Below are 14,893 nucleotides of genomic sequence, written 5' to 3' on the forward strand. Positions count from 1 at the left end.
GCCTTAATTTAACCGTAATCTCGGCCGACATGACAGACAGCTCGCAGTTCTCTGTACCGGCTCACATTCACCTATTCTCGGGTAACTGAACCACCAACAACGACTGGCAGCTCACGGTGCTCTGTACCTGGCTCATGGTCACCAATCTCGGCTAACTGAAACAACAACTACCACTGACCTGATGGAGCACCATGCGAAGCACTATAGCCGGTGTAGCTTAAAGTAACAAGTGTTTAAGCCCCAAACACTCCACTTCAGAGCTTGGTTACTGACTCATAAACAATGTATGATTCCCTGCTTATCTGCCTAAGGCTTGCTTGTACTGCTCCAATGAATAGTTCATCACTTCAGTTGCTGTTGTATTCCAGCCATCTATTTTCCTGCCTTTTACGACAGTCTTGGTGACAGCACTGCAAAGCTCTACCTTTGCCCAAGGACACAGTGTGACAATAAGATTAGGGAGCCGTGCCCGGCAGCTAAGTGAGTTGAGTCTGTTGCATGGCTCTGTATGCTGTATGCTGAGTGTGTGTGTGTGTGTGTGTGTGTGTGTGTGTGTGTGTGTGTGTGTGTGTGTGTGCGTGTGCGTGCCTACCCCTTTGCCGCGACAGCGTGCGATGCAAGTCTCCAGCTCGGTAAAAGAGGCATTTTGGCATCGGCGGTCTTTGCACACCTGTGGCAACACAAGAAGAATGATCACATACTGTGTTAGAGATTACAGTGCACACTCACACAGATATACATACTTTGATCTGCCTTCTGCCAGTGCCCTTGGGCTTTGGAACAACCTGTCTGCCTGGGGAGATTGATGCCTAGCAGCATCAGTATCCTTTTTTAAATCACTTCCCAAATTTACTTTCTCAGACTGGCTTTTACAGCTTGTAATGTTGTTTATTGAGCTGCTTTTACCAGGACAAAGATTTGGTCTTTTCTGCTGCTCTAATACTCATTCTAATAACCATTTACATCAATACTGGAGAGAAGTTTTGTTTTAGAAGATTTTTTGTAATGCTACCTTATCTGTTAAAATGTAAAAAAAAAAAAAAAAAAAGGGTTAGGGTTAATTCAGTTTATTCATGCTTTTAAAAATCCTATTTATTATTTCTGAATAAACTTAAAAAACATTTAGAAGCTGAGCTGTTATTCCCGTGACACAGCGACAGTCCTTTGTAATTTCTTAACTGAAAACACACCTTTCCCTCCTGCTTACACAACACAATTGGCTGCTGAGGGATTGATTTTAAGTACTGTATATATATTGTCTGGAAAATTAAGAGTTGATTAGCTGCACATTTATTTATAATATCATTTTTAAATGTTGGGGCTTGAGGTGGGGTAACAAGTCATTCCCAGTCAAAAGCCTCCAGTCCAAGTGAAGTGTTAAAGTAATAATCTGATTTATTTGATGATTTAAAAAGAGCCACATATACCACTTGTTGGGACCATCAGCTAAAGGAGAATTAAACCAGATATTAAACAGAGATCTCAAAGGGAAACGTGTCTTCACAGACAAAGAGATTTTCGGCCTACATTGGAAATTCCAATCCTGATCTACCTCTGAGACAAAAGAAAGCACGTCTCCTCAGTCAAGAGGGTGAAGCCCCATTTTACAGCAAGTCACACATAGGTGTTACTTCACAAAATGGCCACAGGTCCGAGAACTCTGATCTCCCATTGGTTCCTGGGACCATAAACACAGCACGTAGCCTCAATGCTTGGGAACAATGACAGCCACCTTGTCTTGCTGTGAGAGAACATCCTTCTGTAATCAATGTCAACAAAATCACAGTACTCCTTCAGGCTCTCAGTGCACACAGTGTAAATGTGGAAGTACTGGTAGATTTTGAACATGATATTCTCAATGTCAACATCTATTGTGTCTTCCCCATGATAAGCACAATTATTCAATATGTGTGCTGGGCAACCCACACCGATCAGAGTCTTGTTCTGCAGCAACCTCTTCAAATTTGCAAACACATTCTTTCCTGCTTCATCACCAAAATTTGTGTTGCAATTGTCACCAGTAAATGCAATACATTTTTCAGACAATTTTTTTTTGCCAGTGTTTCAGTGAGATACTTTGCGATGGTTTCTGCTGTCTCATTAGGTGTGTCTTTAACCTCAATCAATTTTGTTTGCACACCACCCTTCTTCCATTCAAAATACTGTATTATGATTGGGAATATTTTCACTACTCTGTGGTTACTCCTGTCTGTAGATACACCAGTGCTGGATTTCTTTGAGTGCTTCTGTTTTCCCAGGTCTAACAAAGAACTCCGTCAACTTTGCAGAAGAACTCTTCACCTCGCTCAGCTTTTTTATGTTTTTCGGTGTCCATGTGAGCTTTGAGATCTCCACCACCTTTATTAGACACTGAAACGTGTGTGCCAGCTTTGCACATGTTGCACTCCACCTCCCACTTGTCCCGGCCGGGACGGTACGTGGGAATTTATTTTGTAGTTCAACTGTGAAGCTGCATTTATGCATCGGCATTTTGTGTGCAATGCTGCTCCACTGTCTGCTCTGCTCCCTGTGTATGTGCGCGTCGCAGAGCCACCCACAAGGCAGCCTCTCGTAGCGTAGTATTGTGTGCAAAGCACCAGTCAATTTAAGTACATGCTTAATTTTCATGAATTTATAAAAAAAAAAACGGACGCCCCGGACAGTACGTAAAAAGTGGACATGTCCGGGGAAAAGAGGTCACCCTAGAGAGCCCTTGCATTTGGCTTTGGCCACATTCCCAGGAAAAATCAAGACAAGGCGACAATGTTTGGACCTCTGGGAAATGAGATCCAAAAACATGTGCAATTACTGCTTATCGCTATAGGTGCCGCCAAAGAGAACGAAACAGAGATCTTCAAGATACTATTAATTCTTTAAAGTTATGTTGTTTTATGCATGACATTGTATTACATTTTATATGCTGCTTCGATTTTTATCTTGTGTCTGTACCTTGTTTCTGTCTTGTTGATTTTATTCCTGTATTAATCTTCCCATATCTAACTCAGAGAAAAGCAAAATGAGTGCATTTTACAAAATGGTAAACTATTCCTTTTACAGAGGCCCCTGACTTTAACATTACACTGCTGTAGTTGCTATGTGATGTGTAGAAATAATAAAATAATTTGCTGTGAACATTTAAAAGCATTGTGAATTTATGGAATCTGGGTTAGGGTCAAACAACAGCAGTAAAAAAAGTCTTTTTAACTGTTGTTGGAGGCATTTCTTGCAAACTGCAGGTCATAATTCGTCACTTTTTTGTGTGGGGCTCCATCACTGAGTTGTATACACACTAATATTAGTATTTGCATTAGTACTGTATCTCCTGTTCTGCCTGTTGTTGTTGCTATACTATTGTTAGCATAGGAATCAATTTAGTGTAGGTGAATGTGTGACTGTGTGATTAGAAGCAGCAGCTCTGTGCTATGTATGCATTTATTGCTGAGAAAAGGCCTGTTCAATGTGATGACTCAAAATTCATTATGCTGGATGGCAGACAATATTCTCTGCTCTCTATTTATAATATATTACTCATGCAGCACTATTCAGTCCTTTCAGTGTACCCGCACAATAGCTGAAATGGAATTCAAGTGGCTGGAGTGTGCTGCAGAGGGAAAGCAATATAGACAAACAGAAAAAAAGAATTTACTGGTGGAATGGAGGAGACTGCAGTTACTCCAGTGTGTCTGTGTGAGTGTGTGTGTGTGTGTGTGTGTGTGTGTGTGTGTGTATGTGTGTATGCACATTTTCATACATATGTATTTCACATTCATAATTCAGCACTTATTTTGTATGATTTTTGTGTGTCCCTAGGTGGGTTTACTTGGAAATATATATTCCACTCAGCATCCGACTTAAATCATTGTCCGATATAGTGCCTTAAACAAACTCAGATACAGAACAGACGTTCTTGGTCCCTGTGACATTTAGTTTTGTATGAAGTGGGCTGATTTAAAACCCTAATGATTTTTTCAGAAGGAGAATATTAGTGACCAGTGAGAACACGGACAAGAAACTACTATCTTTACTTGGAATAATTACATAGGGCCATATAACTTGCCAGGAACTTTGAAGTTAGGCTTCACAAGTGGCTTCCATATAGCCAACATCTGAATTCAGAACACTACAGTTACTGTAGGTTGGGGAGGTCGATCAAATTCCAACCCTTTCCAATCCTGTTGGATTCACATAGGTTCAGCTTTCAACATTTAAGTAACTGAAATTGAAAATAACTCATCTCTGTTAAGAATAAATCAAAGCTTTCCCAGATCATTAATCAAGCAAGTAAAATAACTGGACAAACTCAAACTACATCATCAGTACTTTACATCCAAGTAATGAAAGGAAAGCCAATCACATGACAAAGATCCCACTATCCCTGCATAACTCTTTCCAGTTTCTACTATCAGGCTATGCTATTTCTCCAACCTGGATCTGCAGCCCCAACTACAGTACACATAATACAGCTACATCAGAACCTTAAATGCACTGGTGCATGTAAACACACTTTATCCATCACTTTAAACAGGAACTTGTGTCTCACTGTCTCCTCAGCCTTGCGCTACGATAGCCTTTGCTAACAGGACCACAGTAGAAAGGATTAAGCCAACAAACTTGAGAGATCCAAAAGAAATGTCTTTCGAAGAGGTAGTACATGAGTGTACAGACAGTAGAGCAGAAACCCTGCTCTGGCATTTGTTCTTTTGGCTTGAGAATATAGCTTTAAATCCTTTGTGACAAAGGTGTGTTGCACTGCCAGATGCCTTCTCCCTGCACCCTCTTCAATCGCAGACCAATTCAAAATACCAGGCAGGTGTTCATGTTCTTGGCAGGTGGCCAGATACAGTAATTGTTGAGTCAAGTGTGGGTATTGATCAAAAAACCCTATTAACTTTATGGTCATTCCATGCTGTGATGCAAGAAAAACTGTTTATGTAAACTGTTGCACTATTCATCTATTAAATTATGACACAGTATAATAACTATATTAGCTAAGGGACTGTTCGTTATTTATTTAAGGGGCCACCGGAGGAGTTTTGGGACCTTTAGCCAAAATAGACATGACCCTCCAAAACAATTTGGAAAAAAGGCATGACCTTCCCCCAACAATTTATCGATACCTTCTGTAATGGTTTGCGCTTGGCAAAGATATACAGATTACCATTGTTTTTTTACAGCAATGACATATGTGATTAAACCTCTGCATTCTCATCTGACGCATCACACTCCTCTGTTATGGTGTGGTGGCTATTTCAGTAGATTTACTCACTAACATTGTTGTGGAAACACAATAAGCATGGAAACTAAATGCACACTTCCTGCATTACTGCATTACTTCAAATACTAAGTTACTCCTCTAGTAAACTAGTATTCACATGAAATAAAACAAGAAAATATTGAGACCATTCAGCAAGGCACTCTGGGTAACATTCAACACAAACTGGTTGCTATGGACTCGTCACTAGGCTTCCTCCACTTCGCCGTTTAAACAAAGTGGAATAAACGTAAGTCCAAATCTACACAAATCAATTAGTAAGCTGACATCAAATGTGGCATTTAGGAAACCTTTATTGCAACCTTGGCACGGTAAGATGTCCAGACTAGCAACAGTCATTTTCGTTTTTTACGTCCTGCTGCTCGCATCGTCAGCCAGGAAATATTTTTTTTACTAAAGTAGTATATGAAATCAGATGTATTACCTACCACCATTTAGTTGTTTTGTGTTATTTAAGAAATTTATAAAATATCTGGTCATGCCAGACGTAATTATTCCACTCATTTTTTAAACAATGCAATTATCCGTTTCAGCCACCAGGAGGGCAGCTCCCCCTGCCCCACAGTAAACTCATGGGTCAGACCCATCTGGTAGCGAAGACTAAACGAGACTAAGAATATGGATATATGAATAATATGAATATGTTGGGTGACCCCCCCCCCCCGTCTGGACTGTAAAATGTTGGATGACCCTCCCCTCAACAAAGAATAAAAAGACATGACCCTCCCCTATTTTACTCCGGTGATCCATTCGATAAATACTGAACGGTCCCTAATTAGTTACTGACTCCTAAAGCCCAGCCCTGTGCGGACCAACCTTGCCCTCTCCACACTTGGTGCCGGTCATGACAAGGCCGGGGTCGGGCAGGTCGCCCTGGCCGTCCTGGGTGCTGTAGACGTAGGTGCCTCGGCACTTCACCTCAATGCCATCCGTCTTGATGGTGGTGTCGATGGAGACGGCGTTGGTGCCTTTGGGCTTCTTGGCAGCACTGTGGCACTGGATCTTACCACACTTGGCATCACTGGGCAGGGATACAAGCACACACAAAGAAACATTTGGCCTTTACTTTTGATACGTGCCAGTCGTTCAACTCTGCTTTACAGACAAACAGCCTCACACACTCTCACTGAGCCTGGCTGTCTGCTGAGCAGCTCCAGTGGAGCAGCAGGTAGCAGGGGTTGACTGCATTTCTCTTTACCAATATTTATCAGTCAAAGTTTGACTTCCGTCAGTAAATCTGTGTTGTAAATTACCAGCTGCTCCAGCACATGATGGCAGTTGTTTGTTTTTACAGTATGAGCCTCACAAGCCATAATTCATCATTTAAGTCTGGTGATATTCCACCATGTGCAGAGATTATTTACTCCTGCTTGTGTAATGTTTAATAAAAATGAGTGTCTAGCTGTTTAAGGTAGTTACTGGAAAAAATTAACTATGCATTTGTGAGGCATTTTTAAAGATTTACATCTTCACCAGGAACCAAGGTGCACTGAAAATGTGTGTGTTGACAGCTCAGCCTCTGACTAATCTCAGAACCCAGGAACTCCAGTAGAGTCTTAAAGCATCAGGACTAGGGCATATTTATCACTCAAGTGAAACTTTATCAACTTGCATGGATGTGAGAGTAATTACATTTTGTTATTTCTGATCAACTACAGCATATAAAGATAGATTTTGTCATTTTGATTAACAACTCTTGAAAACATTATTTTCTAATTGGCTTTGAAGATTCCACTTTATGATGTACAGAATACAATACATTCTATAAGGTTATACTGACATAGAAAACACAAATTGTAGTATTGTAATCATATATTGTATACCCCACATACTGTAGATCCATCCTTATTGCCAACACTTTATTTTTATTTTTTTGAACATATCTTTATTGAATTTCCAAGGGCACATACAACATAAAGTAAGACGGAGTAAAGAATAAAGCCCTCCTTTAGCCCACCCGCAACCCCTTAAACAACTAAGACAACAACAACAAAAAAAACACAGAAGGTTTGCACAGTTGAGGCATACTCAACGTAATTAGTCAAAATGGGTTACTTAACCCTTGTGTTGCCCTTCGGGTCCCAGTGACCCGAAGGACAACACAAGGATTATGTACTTCCGTTTACTTTGTTGAGAATTGCTCTCTAAACAAGGGTTAATACAGCACCTTAGTTCTTGTTTGTACAGCATTTTGGTCAGCTTAAACTGTGTTTAAATGTGTTCTAGAAATAAACTTTACTTACTTACTTTACAAGAAACAGGGTTTAGAGAGCAATTCTCAACAAAGTAAACGGAGTACATCATCCTTGTGTTGTCCTTGGTTCATGCTGGAATTGCAAGGACAAACACAAGGGTTGCGTCATTGTGTAGTGATCTCATCTAGACCATAAGTCTAAACGCCTCGCGGGTCCATGCATCATCCTCCCCAATATAGTCCAAGAAGGGGTTGCAGATTTCGAAAAAGCGAAAAGGCATGTCTCTGAGCCAGAAGCTAATAGCTTCTAATGGGAAAAGTTCGAACACACTCCGAGTCCATAGTAAAAGTAAAAAAAAAAAAGAGTCCGAGATCCACTGAAGAAGAATGCATCTCCTTACATTAAAGAGAAGCACCTGCAGCAGCTTTAGTTTGGAGGAGACCCAATGCTTTAGGATTTAACCCCAGAATACAGCTGACAGGAGTAAGAGCTAGATTTTTCTTAAATATAACATCAATTTCCTTACATATTTTGACCCATAAGTCATTAATAAAGGGGCATTCAAATATACAGTGGAAATATGTACCTTCAGAAATCTTATATTTATTACAAAATTTCGAGAGCAATGGGTTAAACTTATTGCGTTTCACTGGTGTGATTTGGAGCCTCTGTATGACCCTAAATTGCATCTCCCTGACTTTGTTGGTAAATAAGCAACCTGCAGGGCCTGACCAAACCCCATCCCACACATTGTCCAAGATAGTCTCCCCAAAACCTGCTTATAAAACCTGCTAATAAGTTTCCTGGAGTCAGGCTTCTGGACAGCCTTCTCCATAATTGAGATGGAAAACCCTTTCGGATACAACTAATGAAACTGCGTATTTACAAATACCTAAAAAAGTTATTCTGCGGAAGATTGTACTTCTCTCTGAGCTGATCAACAGACGACACAGTGCCCTCTGTCAGCCAGTCACCCACAATCTATATACTAAACCACATTGAGAAGGCTTGGTTGACCAGACCAGGAGGAAAATCTGGGTTCAAAAGAACAGGTGTGAGGAGAGGAAAAAAACGTCTTGGTCTTCTAACTTTCTTATCATCCTCCAGACTTTTAAAGTATTCTGTAAAATGAAATTACCCTTAAAAGTGCCCATATTATGAAAAAATCACTTTTTCTGGGATTTGGGTTGTTATTTTGTGTCTCTGGTGCTTCCACACGCATACAAACTTTGACAAAAATCCATCCATGCTGTTTTGAGTGACGGTTTCTGAATGTGTCCTGCCTTCAGTCTCCAGGTGAGCTGTTCAAAATCTGCACCGCTTTCTATGTCACAAGCCGAAACGAACTGGCTAACCGCAACCGTTAGCATGCCAGCGTTAGCATGCTAACGCTAGCATGCTACCTCGTTCTCAATAGCAAAGCACTGCTACAACACACACGTTCACCATAATCTACAAAAGAACTACTTACATGTGCGCCCTCATTTAGAAGTCTCCCAGCTAATCCTGCCTTGTAACTGACCGAAGTTGGAGAAACAAACTTTCTTTTACGCTAGGGTGACCAGACGTCCCGATTTGACCGGGACAGTCCCGATTTTCAATTGTTTGTCCCGAGTCCCGACAAAAGCCTGTCGGGACACTAAAATGTCCCGGTTTACACCAGGAGCGGAGTCAGACGATTTTGCCGGGTCTTCAGCCCCGAATTTTTTTAGTTTAGCCCCGAATGTAACTTTGTCCAGTTTATTTTTCCGAGGCAAATAGAACGGGCAGCTACGTGCGGGGTCCGACCATGCTGTATCACCTAGCAACCGTCTCTCTGTGAGGAAAGCCGGGTGAAGTTTTGGGAGGAATCCTAGCCAAATCAGTGTAATACATTGATGCCATCAACACAAAGTTTAGGAGCGCAATGCTAATGATTTAGTTTGAAGTTCCTGTGACGTGACGTTTCCAGTCTACGGTTAAGACTCAACCACACGGAGCTCTGAAGCAGACCTGCTTGTGTCCACTCTCTGTATAATGCAGCGCAGCTCCAGGTTTATGGACGCGCTCAGCTGTGGACATGCTGCGGTAGATGTGTTGCGTTTGTGCTCCGTGTATTTCTGTAGTTTCCGTTTTCCACCTACGATGTAGAGCAGCGTTCAGTTACTTCTCTAGCTAAACTATTTGTCTCATTCAGAGACCAGAGACCCAAACGGGGCTCTGTGTCTGTCAGAAGGTCTGAAATCTACCGTATCAGCAGAGCAATCACGTAATGCACAGCAGACTATGGTGCAGGTATAGATTATTTTCTGAAATATAGTGACTTTATTCTTGTAATAGCCTACTAACCTAACTTTATTTTTCTCAAAATGTCACGACTCATCGTCTCCTCCAAATCACAGAGAACACAGATATACTGTATTTTGAAGGTGCACAAAGTTTTGGACATGAGCAGAAATCTTGCTCCAACACATCTGAAATATTACAGTCCAGGGGTCTTAAATTATAAATTAAAATGAATGAATGTATCATTGAGGTGAATAATTGTCATATGCACATTTAAGGAGGTTACTTCCTCACCAAAAGACGCCAAACAGGAGGGAGGAGTAAATGATGCCTAGGCTACAGATATTTGCAGGTTGCAGTATACATTGAAATATGTGCATACAAATTCACCAGAATGCAGGAAATGAAGTGGTTATGCTCAAAATTTTCAATAAATCATTTTAATTCTTTTGGTGTTATTGGAATAAATAACACTTCAAAGAATCTTTTTTTAGAAAAAATCTCACACTAAACTGAAAAAGGCCGTTGCTGCAATTTTGTTAATTTTACAGGAAAAAACAGTTATTATTAGATGAGGAGCCTACGATCAAAATAATGAAGTTACTGTCTGTGTATATGTCTGACCTGGGCTGGCACATGTTCACGTTAAAAAGCGTGTGCGTGCACGAGCACTACGGTCACGTGCAAAGTGTCATGGTTTTAGCTCCGGGAAATCTGGTCACCCTATTTTACGGTCTATGGAGCTAGCTAGCTGACATGATCTACATCTGAGCTACTGCGCATGTGCGAGTGCAGAAGAAGAAGAAGAAAAGAGGTCTCACTCTGTAGCTAAAACAGAGACCAGGTGAAAAGAGGATCTGCAGCAGTACAACAAAAATATGGCGTTTTTTGAAAATGAAACCATGTAAACCTATTCTGGTACAACCTTACCTTAGCTTCAGATTTAAGATTTAAGTAATTAATTTTGTAACCTGAAAATCTGCCAAAGAAATTACTTATGTCAACAACCCATGTGATAGAAGATTCAGGACTGCTTAGGTAAAGGAGGACCGAAATTAAATCTGGAAGGACAACCTCAAGCCTCTTAGCCAGAATTTTAGCCAATCATTTTCGGTCTACATCCAGCAGGGCAATTGGTCTGTAGGAGGCGCATTCATCTGCAGGTTTGCCTTTCTTTAAACTTAGGGAAATGTCAAGAATCAAGAAATTTGTTTCTATGGCCTCTTGTACTAGCACTGTTCTTTACAACTATTTCCAACAATTTTTGAGGGAGAAAATACTCTTATTTTTTTTTTCAACAACCACATCTTAATTAATTAATTTGCAGATTCAGGTACGACGCACGAATGCACGCACGCACACACGCACGCACACAGCCTCCATCACAAAGAAAAATTAAAAAGATTAAAGAATGATGGGCAGATAGCATCTCTGTGTACATTATTCACGTCTTAATAACAGGCACATAGTGCATTTACATATCCTCTAATCAACTCTCTGACTCACTGTGGCCGAAAAACACTCTAATGACTCCGGTGGGACTCCATAATGGATGTGAGCAGTGGTGGATCATACAAGGCTGCCATCAATGACTTTAATCCACAGCCTCATTTACATAGCTAAATCGCTAATTTGGCTCCATTAATTAGCTGTGGCACTGTGCCATGGAAATTCAGAGGTCTGTGTTGACAGTGTACAGAGGGCCTGACTTTGTGTGAGAGTGTTTGTATGTTAGGAATCATGAAACACTCAGTTGAGCAAAAAAAACAAATGTTGCATGCTTATTGGCACCAGCCGCAGAGACCACATCACCCCTGTACTCCAAACCCCCCTGTGGCTGCCGGTATAACACTGGATCTATTTAAAAATTCTACTCACCACCCACAAATACTAATATTACTAAATTAAGCTGCATTTTAAACTGCAATAACGCATAGGGCGCCCCAAAGCCTTTATACATACCTTTTTAGTGCATAGAATATAAGCTATTAAAATAATAATTGTTGGCATGATCTAAAAAAACAAACATCTTTTAATTGTTGAAGATCCCTGTGCTATAGTCCTTGGATCTACTACTTTGTAAATAAAAAACATAGACTACTCTATTTACTGTATTGTAGAGTAAAATATGCAGCATCTCTTACCTTTTCTCACACTTCATGTAGTTGCCATGTTCATCTTTCCCACAATTCCCAAAAGCATTCCCTGCTGCATTGACATCTTCAAAGCAGGCATCATGGGCTGGTCGGGCTCCTGCAAACACAACATATCAGCCCTCTTGTACTTACTCTGGCGAACAATATTAGCAACATTCTCCTTCAAAGACAACACATGTTAATGTGCTGACTCACAAAGCTCTTGGCAACAGATTGACACAGCTGATGCTGGTCTCAGCCACCTGCTTGTCTATTGCAGACGTGATGATGGAGATCACAGTGCCCATCATACACACAGTGTAAACCCTCCTCACAGTGGAGTTTCAACAGAGCTTAAACATGGCAACCCCACTATGAGGTCAAGATGCTGTGTTCAGTCACTGCACCAGCTGTTTACCAAGAATAGCTCCAAAACTAACGTTTTCTTAAACAACAAAGTCACATTTTAATATTTATATTTCTACTTGAGTTAAATAAGCAATACACAACATGTTCATAAGGCAGCTAAGCTAGCAGTTTCTGCCTGCAACCTGCTGACTTTGTGCTAAGCCAGGCTAAAAATATACATTATATATACACTGAGCTGCCATTTTATCAGCTACATCTAGCTAAAACTAATGCAGTCTAACCCTGCAACATTAAAGGCAGGATTGGTAATGCTGAAAAGCTCCGACCCACACACAGACATGCACGAGCACTGCTGTGTCGATGCTTCAGAGCAGAAAGGAACGCAATTTTACTTCATTTCTCATTCACTGGTAAGTAAAAACCTTCTATTATCATACCAAATGTTTAAAACAAACATGACTACTGTTAGCAATGTGGTGACGACGCGCATGGACCTCAGGCTTGGACACGGGAGGGGTAGAGTTCGTGCAATGGGGCAAGGACGCATTTCATTGGTTCTTTTCAAGTGGACCGCAAGGCAGTGATTATAGGGTGTTTTTATAAGAATACAGCAGCTGCAGAGTTATTTATTAGTATTATTGCCATCGGGGTGTAAAGACCATTTCAAAACAATATAGAAATAGTTACCAACCCTGCCTTTATGGTAGGGCCCATTAATATCAATGAGGGTAGACTAAATAATAGAAACACCTCTATGTATAAGACTACATAATTCAACAGCACTCCAAACTACAGTCTCCAAAAACACCATACATCTCTCTAAAAACAGTTTTAACCTAAACTCAACTTTAGAACCTTCTGGCTGTTAGGTGAAAATGTCCAAATGAAAACCGTTTTAAAGGACAGAGAGATATAACTGACAAACACTGCTGGGGTGTAAATTAAGTTGAAAAGTATGACAGTATCAGGGCAACTGGGAGGCAAAGACACCTCAAGAAAGAAATCTGACAATAAAGTTGTTACCTTTTGAAAGTAAAATTAATAAAATAATTTTTTTAATAGATATCATATTTTTTAAATCCAGTTTAGTTAACTTTTTGTGACTTTATCCTCATAAAGTTACAACTCCGTTCTTATAACATTACTGTATGAGAACTCTATTGTCAAAGTGCCAGTTTTCTCCTGGAAGTGGCACTACAACTCTTAGAAAAGCCTTGTTTTTTGTCTTTGTAAAACGAATAATGCAGAACAATAAAACAATATGATGCACATTAAAAGTCAACCTGTCACTTTATCTAATCTATTGCGCTCTATTGTGCTGCAGAACAAACACTGTCATGCTTGTGAATGCAGCTTTCATATCTGAGAGGAAAGAAGAACAAATCCGTCTCTCTTTGATGAGTGTTTATTTTGACAGACTAGTGCCAGCTAATGTTATTCATTGTATTAATAAACTCTGATATACAGTGCAGTAGAACTGCTGTCAAATTTGTTGGCAGTTACACTGTAGCTGAAAGCAAATTTACACCAATATATTATTATTACTATTGGTAATTGGTTTAACTCCCAAAATAAAAGCACTGGCCTTTAAAACATTCACTGGTAAATCCATATTTTCACAGTGTTTAAACAAAGGCTTAACACTGGTCTGAGGGCATGCACATGCTCTGTAATATAAATAACAGTGTATAGTCTGTATTGTGTGGTGATAGACTTTTGATTACCATAGCCCCAGAGCTGCAGGCATTGCTGTTCGTGTGTGAGGCACATGCCGTTGTAGCAGTAGGCCACTCCGTACTGACAGGAGGAGCCGTCCAGCAGGTAGACGTTGGCAGGACAGTAAGGAGAGGCCCCGGTGCAGTACTCTGGCAGGTCACACGCCCCCGCTGGCCCCCGGCACATGGTACCTGCCTGCTTCAACTGGCAGAGACAATGAACAAGCAGTGAGAGGGGATGGGAGGGAGGAAGGGGGAGAACTGGACATCTGAAACAACATGAAAATCACATCTGAGGTGGTAAATCTCAGAGGGTACTGCACCAACATTTAGTTGTAAAAAAATAGGCCTTTACGATTTCAGTTGATAGAGTGTGTAAATGGTGACTATCCACTAACAAATTAGCATTTTATTTGCATTTTTACATTGAGATGAGAGCACAGATGAAAAGTGTAGGTGTGATCTGAAGACACTGAGCGCTGCTGTGATGGGAGCTGACACACGCTGTGGGTAACAGCATAAGTCAACACATTGACATGATGACAGTGAACTAATGATACCAAGATACTACTACAAACGAGGTGAGCTACCTCCTACGCCACTCTGCCTACATGTGTGTATGTGTTTCTTACTTTGCAGCCCTCGCAGCACACTCCATGGGCACACTGAGCCTCCTCCTTCAAGGTGCAATTATTGGCATTGCAGCAATCATTGGTGCATTCCTGTAAAGGGTCACACAAAAACAAAAACCAAATAAAAAATAATCTTTTGTTATTAAAGGGTAATACAAAGTAGGTCTGCAGTTTAAATGTTAATAAGTAATTAATGAGGGGTAATAAAACATCTGGTAAGCAGTTATACATTTTATAAGTCATTAATATGGGATAATAAAAATCAGTTATATGTGTTGGCAAGTCATTATTAAGAGTATCAAAAGTAAGG

The 14,893-nt window shown here is 40.5% G+C and overlaps 1 protein-coding gene across 1 annotated transcript in view; it reads right to left on the bottom strand.

Moving 5' to 3' along the window:
* The window catches only part of adam19a (ADAM metallopeptidase domain 19a), a 314,399-nt gene that overhangs the window by 75,235 nt on the left and 224,271 nt on the right, over window positions 1-14,893 (bottom strand). The window contains exons 13-17 of the mRNA XM_039822508.1: window positions 14,584-14,673; window positions 13,961-14,156; window positions 11,877-11,985; window positions 6,089-6,293; window positions 593-670 (exon numbers count right to left, since the gene is read on the bottom strand). Coding sequence (XP_039678442.1) covers window positions 593-670; window positions 6,089-6,293; window positions 11,877-11,985; window positions 13,961-14,156; window positions 14,584-14,673 — 678 coding nt within the window. The remainder of the gene's footprint in view (window positions 1-592; window positions 671-6,088; window positions 6,294-11,876; window positions 11,986-13,960; window positions 14,157-14,583; window positions 14,674-14,893) is intronic.

Source organism: Perca fluviatilis, chromosome 14 (assembly GCF_010015445.1).
Source record: "Perca fluviatilis chromosome 14, GENO_Pfluv_1.0, whole genome shotgun sequence".
In the NCBI taxonomy this organism is placed as follows: domain Eukaryota; kingdom Metazoa; phylum Chordata; class Actinopteri; order Perciformes; family Percidae; genus Perca; species Perca fluviatilis.